At 34.1% G+C, this 14,954-nt stretch overlaps 2 protein-coding genes across 2 annotated transcripts in view; one reads left to right on the top strand and one right to left on the bottom strand.

Moving 5' to 3' along the window:
- LOC132194857 (POU domain, class 6, transcription factor 2) overlaps positions 1 to 11,799 on the top strand; it is a 102,978-nt gene extending 91,179 nt beyond the window's left edge. Inside the window, exons 5-15 of the mRNA XM_059616421.1 lie at positions 3,195 to 3,372; positions 4,513 to 4,719; positions 4,786 to 4,920; positions 8,293 to 8,504; positions 8,564 to 8,669; positions 9,184 to 9,336; positions 9,388 to 9,589; positions 10,259 to 10,318; positions 10,811 to 10,894; positions 10,964 to 11,109; positions 11,168 to 11,799. Coding sequence (XP_059472404.1) covers positions 3,195 to 3,372; positions 4,513 to 4,719; positions 4,786 to 4,920; positions 8,293 to 8,504; positions 8,564 to 8,669; positions 9,184 to 9,336; positions 9,388 to 9,589; positions 10,259 to 10,318; positions 10,811 to 10,894; positions 10,964 to 11,109; positions 11,168 to 11,292 — 1,608 coding nt within the window. The 3' untranslated portion in view covers positions 11,293 to 11,799. The remainder of the gene's footprint in view (positions 1 to 3,194; positions 3,373 to 4,512; positions 4,720 to 4,785; positions 4,921 to 8,292; positions 8,505 to 8,563; positions 8,670 to 9,183; positions 9,337 to 9,387; positions 9,590 to 10,258; positions 10,319 to 10,810; positions 10,895 to 10,963; positions 11,110 to 11,167) is intronic.
- A 2,218-nt stretch (positions 11,800 to 14,017) lies between these two features.
- LOC132194842 (uncharacterized) lies at positions 14,018 to 14,948 on the bottom strand. Its single transcript, XM_059616393.1, has 4 exons — positions 14,743 to 14,948; positions 14,543 to 14,685; positions 14,310 to 14,424; positions 14,018 to 14,047 (listed from the first exon to the last, which is right to left on the bottom strand). Exons 1-4 carry the CDS (start codon positions 14,850 to 14,852, stop codon positions 14,029 to 14,031), a joined length of 387 nt encoding a protein of 128 aa, XP_059472376.1. The 5' UTR covers positions 14,853 to 14,948; the 3' UTR covers positions 14,018 to 14,028.
- Positions 14,949 to 14,954: the final 6 nt, after the last annotated feature.

Genomic DNA, 14,954 nt, shown 5'->3' with positions numbered 1-14,954 from the left:
GTGCCGAATGGAAAAATAGCTGACGGTGGTGCCGAGAAGAGAGAGAACGCGGCTGCATTTTTGTTTAATTACTTTCGCCTCCGTGTTCGACGCGCTGCTGGCGGGGGATGAAAAAATAATGGGAATCGCCAAGTCTGGGCACGTCACCGGTAATAAGGGCGTAAAACCCTCGCCCTTAAAAAGATGCCAATTGTAATGAGAATAAATCGCTCGGCCAGAGCGAAAAACTTCCGCAGCCGGTTTTCCACTTCTGCCCGAGAGTCAATCTTACAAATTACTCTCGCCGAATCAGAAAAGCAACCAACCGCGTGAGGCTCTCTTTTAAATTAGATTCCGCTAATATTGATAAATCTCGACCCGACGCGTGCACTTGTCCAATAAATTTTTGTTTTGTATGTTAATTAATTAATGTGCCTGCCGCAGGTCTTATCGCACGGGGAGCGGCCCAAATGCTGTTTTAAAAAAGTATCATTACGTTGAAATAGTTTCTCAGATGGCTTCAGAAAAAATATTTATGCGTCTATGTTGAGATCAATTATTAAATATCAATTAATTACGAGCGCACACTCCATGGTTATCAAAAACTGATTTATTTTACAGCGAAAAACTTTTTGAAAAAGTTCCGTATTTTTTGATTATTTATTTACTTTGAAAAATATAGAAATAAATCTTTGTTTTTGAGATATTGATAAAATTCAAGATAAATTTAAATACTAAAATAAATTTAATACTTGTATAAAACTATACAAAAAAATTATTTTTATAATTTAATCTTTGTTTAATAAATGAATTGTTAAAAGTCTTTAAATTATGAAGTATTAAATTTTTTAAATGTTATAATTATTGAGGTATTAATATTAATAAATATTGTTATTAATAACGAGATAGAGTAACATGAGTTGTAAAATCATATCATGAAGCAGCATATTTTAATATTAAATTAAATGATAAAACATAATTGGAAAAGTCAAACTATTTCCTCTTATTTCTGTATTCACTAAATCTCAAAAATGTATCTTCAGAACTGATGCAGATTTGAATTGTTTTATTTTTTACAAAATTCATTTTACACTGAAACTCTAATAATTTCTAATTGTAATTACGTTTCCTCGCATTTCCTCATTCACTTGCTTTCACGAGCACAATCGAATCTGGCCTTTTCCTCATGAAAATGTGAAGCGAGGCATTAAAAAATGCGAGTTTTTTGTTATTAGCAGTGCAGGGAGTCGGCTGAGCATTTGGCTCCGAAAAATCCTGACCGTACAAATGTAAGCGAAAAATTAACTTTTGAATCATAATAATAATAAAAAAAAAAATACACGCACGTACCATAAATATGATTTTTGCCAGGCAAGCTTTCTCTTTGGCGCTGGAGGGAAATGGCGAAAAATCACATTTGCGTGAAAAAAAACGCCGTGTTTTCTCTGCACCGCTAATTTTTTATTACATTCGGATAAAAATGAGTTAGACCGAGCGGACGGACGCACTCTCAGCAGGATTTTATACACATTTTTTTTAAATGTGCATAGCTTAATTCGTAGATGGACTGGCATGTATTAATATACGCAATGTTCATTTTATATTTCGCATCAAATCCAACCCCTGCCTGCGAGCGCAATCATGAGATTAAACATTTCGTATATTTTAATTCCGTACACATATATTCACGGGCGGATGCCTTTTTTAAATCCTTTCCGCGCTAATGTAATTCTCTCTCTCTGGCTGCCGGTTCGGCATTATTTTTCAAAAATTAATCCATTCTGGGGTTTGTCAAATGGAATTGCTGGTGCCCGGCGAAATGTCGCGCCGTCCAATTTTCGTTATCGCAATTACCGTTAATATCCAATTTTTCGAGCATTTTTACAACCGCGGCGCTCTTCGCTGAAGTGCTTTTATGTGAGAGAGAGCCAGGAATGTATACGGTTATTTCGACGTTTGCAATTACTGCGACATTAGACTGCCGGAATTATCGCACAGAATTAATAGACACAGAATGAGAAATTATTCTGATTGTGTATAAAAGTGGGATTTTTTTAAACACCGTTTCTAATTCGCATGGAATTGCGAACTGAGCGCCGAAATAAAAATTGGCTGTCATGAACTGAGACCTCGGAAAGCCAAAGTTTTAGCAGTTTCCGCAGCATTTATATATTAAACTTGTGAATTAAAAGTTATAACAAGTAACATTCTTGAAATTAAAAGATTTAAGATTCTAAAATACCAAAAAAACAGATTATTATTTACTTTTAAACGGATTAACAAGAAAACTTTTTAGTAGAATTTAAAACCCAAGGAAACCACTCGTAACGGGAAAAAATTCAATTAAAGTACTAATCGCCCTGACGTGGAATTACTTTCCAAGACGCGAAATTGTACACAATTTTGTTTAATAAACAAAATAAATATTTAAAAAAAAATGCATCATTTAATTCTGCATTTTTGTCCAACAATTCAATGTTTCCTTACGTCATTTCATAAATTTATCAATGGTCAAATAAACAATAAATAAATATTTCTAGCAACGTTATCGTGGTCAAGGTTCAAGGTAGAATTGTTTGTAAAGCCCACTTTATTTAGTTTGGTTTCCCTAATAAACTTAATTGATTTGAGATAATTTTCTACGTGTATTCAAATAGCAGAAAAATAATATAATCGAAAAAAGTTTAGAAAAGACACTAGACATTAATTTTCAAATACATATTTTCAAATTCACACATTTTGCCTTTAATTTCGACAGAATTAATTGCTATTGGAATTATTGGATATTTTCAGGTTTTTATTCCAATTTTAAATTGTAATATTCGTGACATAATTTCAAAATCTTGGAAGCAGAAAAAATTGCAATAAAAAAAAATTTGCAAGCTTCTCAGCAACCCCGAAACCGATTCATTTGATCAATCCCTTTTTTCAATTCTGTCCTTTAAAAAAACCCATGTGACACTGCTATCCCTTAATTACCGCGGGCCAGGTGATAATTGCACGGCATGCTCGGTGCGTGGAGATAATTCCATTTTCGCTTCTCTCTCGGATCCGATGATGGATCGCTCGAATATATTGAACGCATAAAAAGGCAGGCGCGCGCTCCTTATGCGGGTTCATTAAATCGAAATTGTGCCGCCGCCGCCCTGGAGGGCGAGCAGGTGCAATCAAACCGATCGCGGTTTTCATTAATTTATCTCCATTCGTGTTTGCAGGCCCAAGATGTGGAGAGCGGCAGTGCGGCCTCCTCGCCCAGACACCCGATGCCCGCCGAGCCCCCGTGCAGTCCGCCCCTCACCCCGCAAGTCCCGAATTTCGCGGGACTCAACGGCGACTTCGACGCCGCCAAACTGGCCGCCGCCGTCGCAGCTCAGGCGCACCTCAATGGAACAGGTAAAAATACATTAAATTTTTAATTTAACGTTTATTATATTTACAAATGTTTTTATATTTAATTTTTTGTTCATTAATTGATATAATTTTATTGTTGTAATAATTATGATTTTTAATCAATTTCACAATTTACTAAATTAAATAATTTTAATTATTTATGTTTCAATTTTACTATTATTAAAAATTTATTATTTAGTGCTTTAATAATGTTGATAATAAAATATTATAAATTTACTTTCCAACGATGCATAAATCTTTATCTTAAAATATCTTTACTCACACTTACAATGTGGTCAATTGCATTTTATATTAACTTTAAATTCGAGTCCGTCGTTCATTAAAGTGATTAAAGAAATCCTTGAAAATTATGACATCCTAAATAGAAGGTTGGTTGCCTGGTGTGCCTGAATATGTACATACCTGTTTCTATTAAAGAAGGAAAAAAATCAAAAATAGAGTTAAAAATTTTTCTTTTAAATTCCCATAAACAAAACTACCTGTAAGGAAGCAAAGATTTAAAAAAAAAAAAAGACGAAACTATTGATGAATAGCAAGAAAAATAAATTCTGATTGTGAGATGCTTTTAAAAATATTTTGTTTGAAAATTTTATTGTAAAAGCAAAATTCCAGCCGCCTAAAAACAAGGTGATTAAACAGTTTTCAAATATTCCAAAATTAAATTACCAAAGCGCGTCTGAATCTTTCTATTTGGGAACATTATAAAAATTTCCATTAGCAAAATTTGGATAAAATTATCCTTGTTAAATTAAAGCATTATCGAGGTTCCTACAGAGTGCTGTAATAAATTTTATACATTTTTTTATAAAATGATTTGTCGGTTTTTAGTTCACTTTGCGGGAAATTTTTTTTTTATATTTTATCTGTTGAATCACATTAAAATAACATGGATATTCATAATATTTTCTTTCATGTTTGCTGTTTTCCAAAATCAACGAGATATTATTTTGCTTTAAAACAAGCATAAGTAAAAAAGGCTTTTGCAATTATTATAACTTACTCGACGATTCTAAGATTGTAATTAACATAATTAATCCACTTATGAATATGATCAAATATGAGAAATTTGAAATTTTTAATTATTGTGTCCTATAGATGAATCATTACGAAATATCATTTTAGTGGCTAGTTTTGCCAATCTGCAAAACCTGGCCGGTCTGCAGTCCTCGCTGGCGAACGCACCCCTCAACCTGACCATGGGCTCGGCGCAACACCAAAGCAGCTCACAATCTCACCAACAACCAGTCTCGATGCCACAGCTGATCCTGGCCTCAGGGCAGCTTGTTCAGGGCATCCAGGGCGCGCAACTTCTCATCCCTACCTCACAAGGTAAATCGAAAAATATTTCTTTGTTGATTGAATTGAAATTTTACTATAAAAATTTGAAATTTTCAGGTTTGGCGACGCAAACCATTTTAGCCATACCCGTCAGTCAGTCTACAGGCAGCCCATTGATTTCGTCATTGGTGAACAGCCAATCACCCTTGCAGAACTTGACTCAGCCCTTGCAGATGGCATCAGGAGCAGGGGGTAAGCTGAACCAAATTTTATTGAATTATTTGATTATTTTTAAATCATATATGAATTAATGGACCATAATATTCAAGCGTATTGCAAGATAAAATAAAAATTCATTTTAAATTTCACATAAATTGATAAGTTATTGAATTATTGAAATTAAACCTTTGATTTCAAATTCAATTATAAACTAATGCAATCAGTTGTTATTATAAATCATAAAATTCAGGTGATAAATAATTACTTATTTTCATCAGTTGTGCTTATTGAAATATTTTTCTTTTTCTTTTAATATTCCAACCTCATTTATTCATTTCATTAAATGATTAAATTGGCAATTAAATTTTTCGTATCTGAATTCAAATATTCTATCAAACTATTTATGTCATAAAAAAAATGCAATTGGAGTGAAAAATTTTCCATTCGTATAAACTTTTGTGCAAACTTTCTAAAGGTAGGCTCGATGCGAATAAACACAGGCAAGCTTTCAAACAAATATAGACAAAAATATTAAAGGATTTTGATTGGAAATGTACACAGTCTGAGCTTGTAAATAAAATTCACTTTTGGTCCTCGTTTGGCAACCAGTGTATTGTTTTTTTTTTTTTTGTTTTTTTTTTAATAAGGTGGAAATTTACAATACAAATTGGTATGCTGAAAAAATTGAGTTATAAATCGGAAGAATGTCAATTAATGTCGCAGAATGGGGAGGCTCAGTGCCGCACTAATTGCAATTGCTAACACGCTACTTTCTTCTGCGCTAGAAAACCTTCCATCACTTGATTGGACCCTCCACAAATAAAAATTCCAGAATTTAAATAATCTAAATAACCCATAGAACCCATTTTCAAAAGAATTAAAACGCACGGCTATTGTAAAATTACATCAACTTATAAGGATAATGAATGCAATGTTTATATATTTAATATGTGGATTTTTAAAATATTAAATAATAATAAACGTGCACGTTAAATAAAAAAAAAATAACAAAAACACACTTTTAAATTTAATAATTTTATATTGTTAAATATATATTATATTAAAAAAATTAATAAATAGAAAACAATTTGTTAAGGATTTAAAATTTAAAAATAAGACTTGAAAAAAAATAACAATAAAAATTATTCTTTCTTTTGTAAATTAACTACATATTTCAATGTTGTGTTATATAATTAAAGACAAACGTCTCCTGCGTAAAGTGAGAAACGCATTTTTAAAATTTACATAGTTTGAAGCAATTCTTCCGTTGTGATTCAGGACAGTTTTTTTTAACAAATCCATTTAATACAAATTATAAATTACAGCGCTTGTGATTTTAAAATAATTTCAGTATTAATGAACAATTTTTTGCCATTCGTATCAAGTTATATCGCTAGTTACTGACAAACTTGCCATACATACTGCATTGCTGGAAAGAAGGGTTATTGACGTGGCGCAATTAAAAGTTGAATGCACGTTTCGCAATCGTGTCTGCGACCCATTGTGCTGAGAGAGAGAGAGAGTAACAAACTCAACACCATTACAACTGGCATCAGCGGCCATTTTTATTGTCACTTCATTATAATATGCGCATTAAATATTTGAGGGAGGGCAAATTATCGTGCACGAACTAGTCTCGTAATAAACATAATTCCACGATAGCTAATTTTCGCCACGATTATACAATACGACACGATATGCAATTGAACTCGTTTTATAATATGGCAATAACACATCACGCAATACCAAAATAAATTCACATCCCCCTCTTTAGCATTTCTCCTCACAATGAAAATATACAATTTAAACGCGACTGCGCCACTATTTTTTACATCCTCAAATTATCCTGTTGTGCTGCTGCTGGTGGCGGCAAAGCTAAAAAGGGGGTAATTAATTTTATCTTTAGCGCGGCGCGTTTTGGCGCCGAGAGGTTGGAAGCAATGGTGTGTTGTTTACTTGGTGAACACGAAATTTAACGAGGTCGAAATACTTCTTCTTCTTCTTCTTAACGGTAGTGAAATGAAGACATTCTTTACTTTCAAATTAATGGTGCTAATGTTTCGAGGGAAATGCAACAAAAAAACAGGCACTGTATGCGTGATAAAGGCAACATTGAGTTATATTTTGAACGTTTTTAATATTTTATTTTCCTCTTTTTATAGAGGCATGGTTAAATTCAGCTCAAATTAAAGTAAATTAAATAATTATATTTTTTAAATATTATAAAATACATGTTTTTAACACTTTTCGTAATTATTTTTACGATTTTATGTTATTTTTCAATTTTGCCTTTTTTAACATTATTATTTTAAATATCATAAAACAGGTTTTCAGTATCTTTCAAAATTTGACGTCTTTAATTTATAATTGTTTTATTTTAATGAAATATTTATGGATATTTTTAATGTTTTTTCAGTGTAATTCACTGATATTTGTTTGAAAATTTTTAATTAATTATGAGAGAGTGCCGGAAGGAAAGTCATGCAAATAATTTTCGTCTGAAAAGTGTAATGATCGTGATCGCATTATATTTTCCAACTACGAAAGAGCTGCTTCATAAATTTTATGGTGATTAAGAACACGGCTAGAATTACGGCACAGTATCTCGCATGCAAATCAAAAATACGTTCGTTTGCTGTGCTGTTCAGTATAATAATTGCATATAAAGATGATTACGTGATAATATGGTGGCGCCACGGCAGCTGATCTTTTTTGCCCTGTCGTACATATAAACAACGGCACTACTTTCCCGACGTCATACACGTGTTTAATGAGTTTTCCAGCTCCACGTTTAATGTGAAATGCACCGCCCTAGTGTGTACCTTTTTTGTTTCTGATGGATTCGTTAATCCACTCACAAACCAGCCTGCTAATGAAAAAAGTTTGCTCATTTTCAATCATGCAATTTTGATCGTACTCGCCGAGAGCCGCCTTGCTCGTTGAGAGAAATTTTAGATAAATATCGGCGAAAGCTTGTCAAAATGTGAAAGGCCGTTGCAAATAATGCAAACCGGCCGAGAGTGCCGAAAGCAAATTGAAAAGGAAAAATAAGCATGCACTTTGTCAGAACTATTGGCATTGAAATCAATTTAAAAAATAATCTCGAAGCTCAAGGAAATTAGTTCACTTATTCTATTATTTATGAAATTCAAAAAGATATTGATCTAAATTACACTAGTTTTCAGTGATTTTTTTTAATTAAAATTTACAGTTTGGATAAATAAATTAAAAAAACAACACTATTTAAGAACAGCTTTTTTATGGCCTCAATAGAAAATAATATTTGCTAATTTTTTTAATTTAGTAGTAAAATATTTAATTGCTTCCAAAAGGAACTTGATTTTTACGTTTGATTCATCCAAATTTAGGAACAAATGTAAATTTTTGCCAATTACTTTTTTCTAGGCTCATCGAGTCCGCCCCTGAGTAGTCTGGGCCTGAGCTCGCAGCACCTCCTCAACTCGGCGCCTTCGGCCCTCGGCCTGCCACCGCAAATGCTGCAGCAGCCCTTGATGGCGCCGTCGACCGCGTCCTCCAACAACAGCCCCTCAGTCTCCAATCAGTCAGTGAGCAGAGGTTCGGTGTCGCCGCCCAGTCACAGGACTCACCCGTACTCGGTACAAATTTTTATTTTTCATCAATAGAAGAAAAGTTATGCTCTTAATTGAATTTGCAGATACCAGAAAAGCATCCGAACGGTGCAATGAATGGAGCTTCGATGAACACAATCAGCCGCCTGGCCAGCGCTACTGGCCTCACAGTCACGCCTACGCAAAGTAGAGGTGAGTCGATAATGTTAAAAAATAGTTGAGTATGCAACCTGCATGACTTGTTAGCAGTGCAGGTTGCCTTTAAAGTTAAGTAGCAGAACTGTTTTGCAACTTAACATAATATTAAGAACTTAAATTATGTAATCTATTTATATCTCAATTTTAACAATATTTTTATTTAATTATTAAATATTAACTGCAATTTTTATTCATTTTTAATTTTTTATCATTATATAATATTATAATATTAAAAAAGATTAATTAAGTTTTCATTTATTTTTAATATATTGTTATTATAAATTATAATACAATAAATTAAGTCGTTCCAACACAGAGAATTAACTCTCATTATTGAAAAACTTCTTAGCAAAGGTTAGTTGGATTTTTTCAAATGACAAAATTTTAAACTGTATCTATGCATTAAAATTGAATAGTAAAATAATTGAAAAAAAAATTGATGCTTGCTTAAATGCAACTCTTTATATAAATTTATTTTCAATCTGAAAGCTTTTGTTTTGCTTTTCAGCTCACTCTGTCTCATCTCACCACAAATCAAGCCCCCACTCAGCTCAGCAGACACAACTTCCGCCTCACAACCACCATACCTCGTCGCACCAGAACGGCAGTCTCAGTCCCGGCGCCCTCAGCCCCTCGGCACTCGACCCCCTGAATGACATGAGTAGGTTTTCAAATTGACCAAAGCGATCGCACCTTCCTTCATTTAAAAAAGGTCACTTTGATGACATTCCAGGTCAACCGACCATCAACCAGGCGACTGGAAACGTGGTCGACGGAATCAACTTGGACGAAATCAAAGAATTCGCCAAGGCGTTCAAACTGCGCCGGTTGTCCCTGGGCCTGACGCAGACGCAGGTCGGCCAGGCCCTGAGCGTGACTGAGGGACCTGCCTACAGTCAGAGTGCAATTTGCAGGTATTCAATTAATTGTCTGTGTTTCTTTTTATTGATTTTGAGACTGCATTTTCAACCGAAGCTTGTCAAAAAGCTGTCTTTTTATTATTTCATACAAAATGTGTTTGTAAAAATAACAACACTGTGTGCGACTCTGATAAGATTTTGAAACAAGAATAGTGTAGAAATTCTTTATCAGGGTTGTCCAAAATTTACTTTTAATTTTCAGTGTTTTAATTTGGATTATCAACAACTTTTTTATTAAGAGTTAAATTTTGAATTGTTTTGGCCAATATCATATAATATTATTTTATTGTCAGTGTGTTGTTGCAATGTGTTTGGTTTTTTTCCATTAACAAATTCTGGAGTTTCCTTTATTCTCTTGTGTAAACACAGTCAGTACAAAGCAAAGGGCAACTTTATAGTTTTTGACTGCAAGATGTAAAAATTTTGCATTAAAGTAAGTATGCAACCATCTGTGCCTCAATATTTTCATACCCAATTAACTTTTCATTGTACTCAAAGTAGCTGGGAACAAAACAATAAATTCACTTCTTTTTTATTCTGTCCCCTGAAGTCATAAAACAAAAAGAAAATCAATCGCAGTACGAAAAATAACTAAAGTTGCCCTTTCAAATTAATTTCTCTGATGATCAATAGAGTAATTGTTGGTTGTTCTTTTCTTCCCAGTGCCCTGGCTACTCAGATGTACTGTACTGCTGCTCAGATTGCGTCCCAGCAACAAGCTATGTAGGTGATGTTTTTATTTTTCAGCATTATTCTTTTGCATTTTTACTTTCGAGAGGGAAAATTACGAACGATCCGCTTTTCCGCCTCGGCAGCAAATTATTATCTCATAGCTTTCCAAACTTTTACTTTCCAATTTCTTCCGAGCACTCTATATCACTTCAGAAAGAAAATCAGATTTTCGTAATGCAGCACCAGTGTCATGGTTTTATATCTAATTGAGTATTAAATTTCAAGAGAAGAACATTTCAGCCAGGGCATTGGTTGTTATAGAAAATTATTACCAAAAATGAGAATTTCAACCAGCATTTCACTTAAAACAGAGCTTGGCACGTTTGCATGAACCAAAAGTTATAAAAATTAAAAAAAAAATGTAAATGTTTTTATGCATGGCGAACTGTTTGTTGTGCGCTTTGTATGATTTAAACTTGATATTTCTTGATTGATGGAAAACATTTTTTTTCGCTGATCATTCTGCAATTTGGTTTGTGGCAGGTTTGAAAAACTCGACATCACCCCAAAGAGTGCTCAGAAAATAAAACCTGTGCTGGAGAGGTGGATGAAGGAAGCTGAAGAAAGGTTGGCAGAAATTTTTTACTCTTTTCGATTGAAATGAATTAATTCCGAATTTGGTCTAATTTTCAAAAGTAATTACAGGTACAAAAGCGGTCACAATCAATTGACAGAGTTTATCGGCGTCGAGCCGTCGAAAAAGAGGAAGAGAAGAACTTCTTTCACACCGCAGGCTTTAGAAATACTGAATGTTCATTTCGAGAGGAACACACATCCCTCAGGTAATTGAATTTTGAAATTTCTCATCATTTTAATAAACAATAAAATTTAAAATTTCAGGGGCTGAAATCACAGCTCTGGCGCAACAGTTGGGTTACGAGCGAGAAGTGATACGAATTTGGTTCTGCAACAAGAGACAGGCGTTGAAGAACACGGTTCGCATGATGTCCAAGGGGGTTGTTTAATGCCGAGGCGACCCAGTTCAAGGGACCAAAACGATTAAAGTTGTGGCGGAAAATTACACAAAACACTCGGCGTCGACGTAAGAGATAAATCGTGTGCTTAGAAGAGAGAGACAATCAATGTGCATCAAGAAAACCCAGTGGTGAATCAAGAAGAAGCAACAACAAATTATATTAAACGTAATTCTAGAGACTATTGATATTCAGACAAGATGTAATTATTAATAAATTATCGATTCATGTCTCAAAGGCATCAATTACACAACTCTAGCAGAAAATAAATCATATTTGAAGAGCATTTAACGCAGCGCATTTTTCTTAACTATCACGATATTTAAAAGAAAAGGTGTCTATATTATGTTTAAATTAAAAAAAAAAAAAAAAATATGTAGGTTGTCTGCAGGATAATTATATCACTCGATAAAGAGTTTATCCCTTCTAATAGAATTTTAACATGTCTGATTTTGGCTTGCAGATGGAAATAAGAAATAAATTTACTCTTTAAATTTGCACTATTGATTTGATTGGTGTAACATCAAACCATTTTAAAAATTTAAATAACATTTCCTCGGCGCCATCAATCAAAGTTCCTATTATAAATTGTACAGACTTATATTCTTATATTTCGTAAAATTTGATGTTAGTAACTCGTTAGGATAGTCATATGTGTGATTTTAACTGTAAAAAAAGCAAAGACGCAATTCCAAATTGTTTCCGCCTGTGAATATTATTTGAAAATAAAATACATTGTCTCCAAGACGTAATCAGGCAAATATACTAAATGATGATTACTTGGATCACAACTCGACGTTTATTTGATATTAAATTATCCATTTTTTCATTAGAGTTCAGAGAAGTGCAGATATTTGTTGCTTGAAAATCGCTGGAAATTTTTTATGGCGAGTTATGGTGGCACCACGGCGTGCCGAATGAGGCGATCAGGATGATTGACATCGATTAGCATCATCGCATGGCCGCTCTGAAAGCGCAGCGCTACAATTGCATTTTAATGAGTTTGATCAAAATTGCATAAAGAAATTATATTTTTTTAACTAATAAAAATAATAAAATTGAAGTATCTAAAAAAAATAAACAAAATAAACAAAAATTGCTTGAAATAAAAATGTGTTCAAATACACATTTCTATTAAACTTAAAATTCTTTTTTAATATTTTCAAATACTGCAAATAATTTTATATGTATCCTGATAGTTATTTAAATTTAACAGTTTTTTTTATTTTAAATGTTAGTTTTAACTCATAAAAGATTATTATGCCACAGATACTTCCACAATGGCATTATGCGACAGCAAGAATAAGGAGCTATCAAAATTTCTGGAATAACATTCCTAATTTCTAAATAGCCTGATGTGAAATTTAAACTACACATTTAACATGCAACAATAGGAATTTTAAAATTTGCAGCAACAATCTAAATTAAATTTTGCAATTTTTATTTCAACACAGACCTCCAATTTAATAAAAAGCATGCTTAAAATAAAAAATTATTTAATAAAGAAAACTGATTCAAAATAGCAAATCAATGTTTCTGAAAATTTTACAGTCTATACGCAAAATGCGGTGAAAATTCCATTAAATCAGAGTACTTGAAGACCCACAATGAATTGCATAAATTGGCAGAAAACAAATTAATAAATAAAGAATAAAATATTTCCAGGCTCAAGGGAAAAATTTTTCCATCTCACGGCCCGCCCTGGCCGCCCTTCTCACAAGTGAATCAGGGTGTCAGCCAGGAAATCCAGCATCCGACTAAGGTTGAAGTTTTTTGCCCCCACCCTTTTAACAACGACCCTGTGGCTACCTGTACGGCGGGCTCTGTGAAGGGTTCTTGAAGCCTTCAAAGACATACCGGCCACGACAAGCGCATACACCTGCATGCCCCGGGGCCCGGAGGATGCTTCCAGATGCAAGGAGGGTTGTTCACAGACATGTAACGCCCTGATCTCCGCCCGCAAGCAAAATAGAGGGGCGCCCACAGCAGGAGCTCACTCTTCTTCATCTTCTTCTGCGACTCGTAGGGAACACATCCCGAGAAAGAACACTGACAGGTTGTTATGGCTAAGCAAAGTGAAGAGGAGTTGGTAAGAGACTAGCCAGTCTCCAAGGTCGAGAAGCACCTGGGCCGAGCGGTTCACCCCTCGAGAGCCCACCGAAGCCATTTCCAAGCTAGGGATGAAATCTTTGTGATAAAATCTGTGAATATAAAATTTTTAGTTTATGAATGAAGAGAAAGACACCAGGCTCCTTGCATTTGCAAAAACCCAAAGAGCCTCTCGTTTCGTTCGGTAAATTCGGCAACCGAAGACGCTGCGAGTGTCTTTGCTTGGGCGAGCAAGGTTTCACTCGTAATTCACTCCGAGGAGTGAAGACGTCCATCAGGTGAGTCTGGAGTTGCTTCACTGGCGAAGTGTCCTTTGAAGTCTCGTTCCGAGGCTGAAAGAGAGAGAAGAAAGGTGACAACAAAGAAATAAGTTCTATTTCCACAGCCACTTATCTGACAAGATTAGAAACTAGCAGATTTGCGACCCAGCGGCACGGAAGTCGTGTCCAACGCTTGCGGCATTGCTTCCTCTATGTAGACCCTAGCGAGATTTGTCCAAGGGCCAGTGTGCACCGTGTCTTTTGTTGAAAGTCAAGTATATAATTACATAATTTAAAAAAGTCTTTCAAGAATTAAATCTATTATTCTCACCATCAAATTCCGAGGAATGTATTTTCTTTAAAGACTCCTTTTAGCACTATGTATAAACATAAAATATATATTCATGTAATAAAATATTAATTTTTTAATTATGTGCCAAGGTTAATTTGAGTTTTCACAGTTAATGTAAAAATTAAGATTTCATGAATAGAATTAAAATAATGAGCTGGTCAGAAAATATTTTTAACATTGCCATAGAATTTTTATTGATTACTTAAAAATATTTTTTACAATTCATTTATCAAAATGAGGGTTCACAATCGATCGTTTTATTAACTTTGGAATTAACTTCAACTCACCTCAAAAGATAAAAGTTTTCCAATCCTCTCTTTTCCTGGCATGAGTTTATATTCAGATCCTTCCAGTCTTTGATATACATATAATCAAGTTGCTGCAATATAATACAGGACTGATCTGTAATATTAACAAATAACATGATTAAAATTATGTTCCTTGAGATTTTTATAACCACGTTCACGTTACGAAAATTATAATTATTATTAAGGGATAGAATGAATAGAATAAGTAATACCTTGATATGTATATGTAATTAGTTTTGAGCAGAAGTTGCATAGTCCCCAGTCCCTGTCTGGGCGACGAAAGCATGCTTTTGTGTCTTGGCCGTCTTGGGTGCTTTTATACGAAGTGGCCGAATGAGGGCCGCAGGACGAATTCCTTAATCAAACACCTGTATATTTGAAGTCATTTCGCCCGAATTTCCACAACACTTACAGAGCGGTTGCCAATTTAGGAACTTTGGCCTCACTTTTGTGAATAAAAACGTCAAATGTGTGACACAAAAATTCCCAACCAGAACCAGACCAGATCACAAAACACGGCATCTCTTTTTTCGTCCTTTTCTCTTGTTGATGGCAATTACGTCGGCCGCACCAAATCAAAACAACCACCAAACCAATCACCAAACTAAGGATATAAAGGAAAAT

This window comes from Neocloeon triangulifer, unplaced genomic scaffold, assembly GCF_031216515.1.
Source record: "Neocloeon triangulifer isolate White Clay Creek 2 clone unplaced genomic scaffold, ASM3121651v1 ptg000008l, whole genome shotgun sequence".
In the NCBI taxonomy this organism is placed as follows: domain Eukaryota; kingdom Metazoa; phylum Arthropoda; class Insecta; order Ephemeroptera; family Baetidae; genus Neocloeon; species Neocloeon triangulifer.
This window is presented reverse-complemented; position numbering and strand designations above follow the sequence as displayed.

What these genes read in the sequence shown, in the direction of transcription:
- LOC132194842 (XM_059616393.1), bottom strand. Translation starts at nt 14,852, where the DNA reads ATGCCGTGTTTTGTGATCTGGTCTGGTTCTGGTTGGGAATTTTTGTGT. An exon ending in CCTAAATTGGCAACCGCTCT is followed by an intron (nt 14,686 to 14,742) that starts GTAAGTGTTGTG and finishes TGTTTGATTAAG; the next exon opens with GAATTCGTCCTGCGGCCCTC. An exon ending in AATTACATATACATATCAAG is followed by an intron (nt 14,425 to 14,542) that starts GTATTACTTATT and finishes TTAATATTACAG; the next exon opens with ATCAGTCCTGTATTATATTG.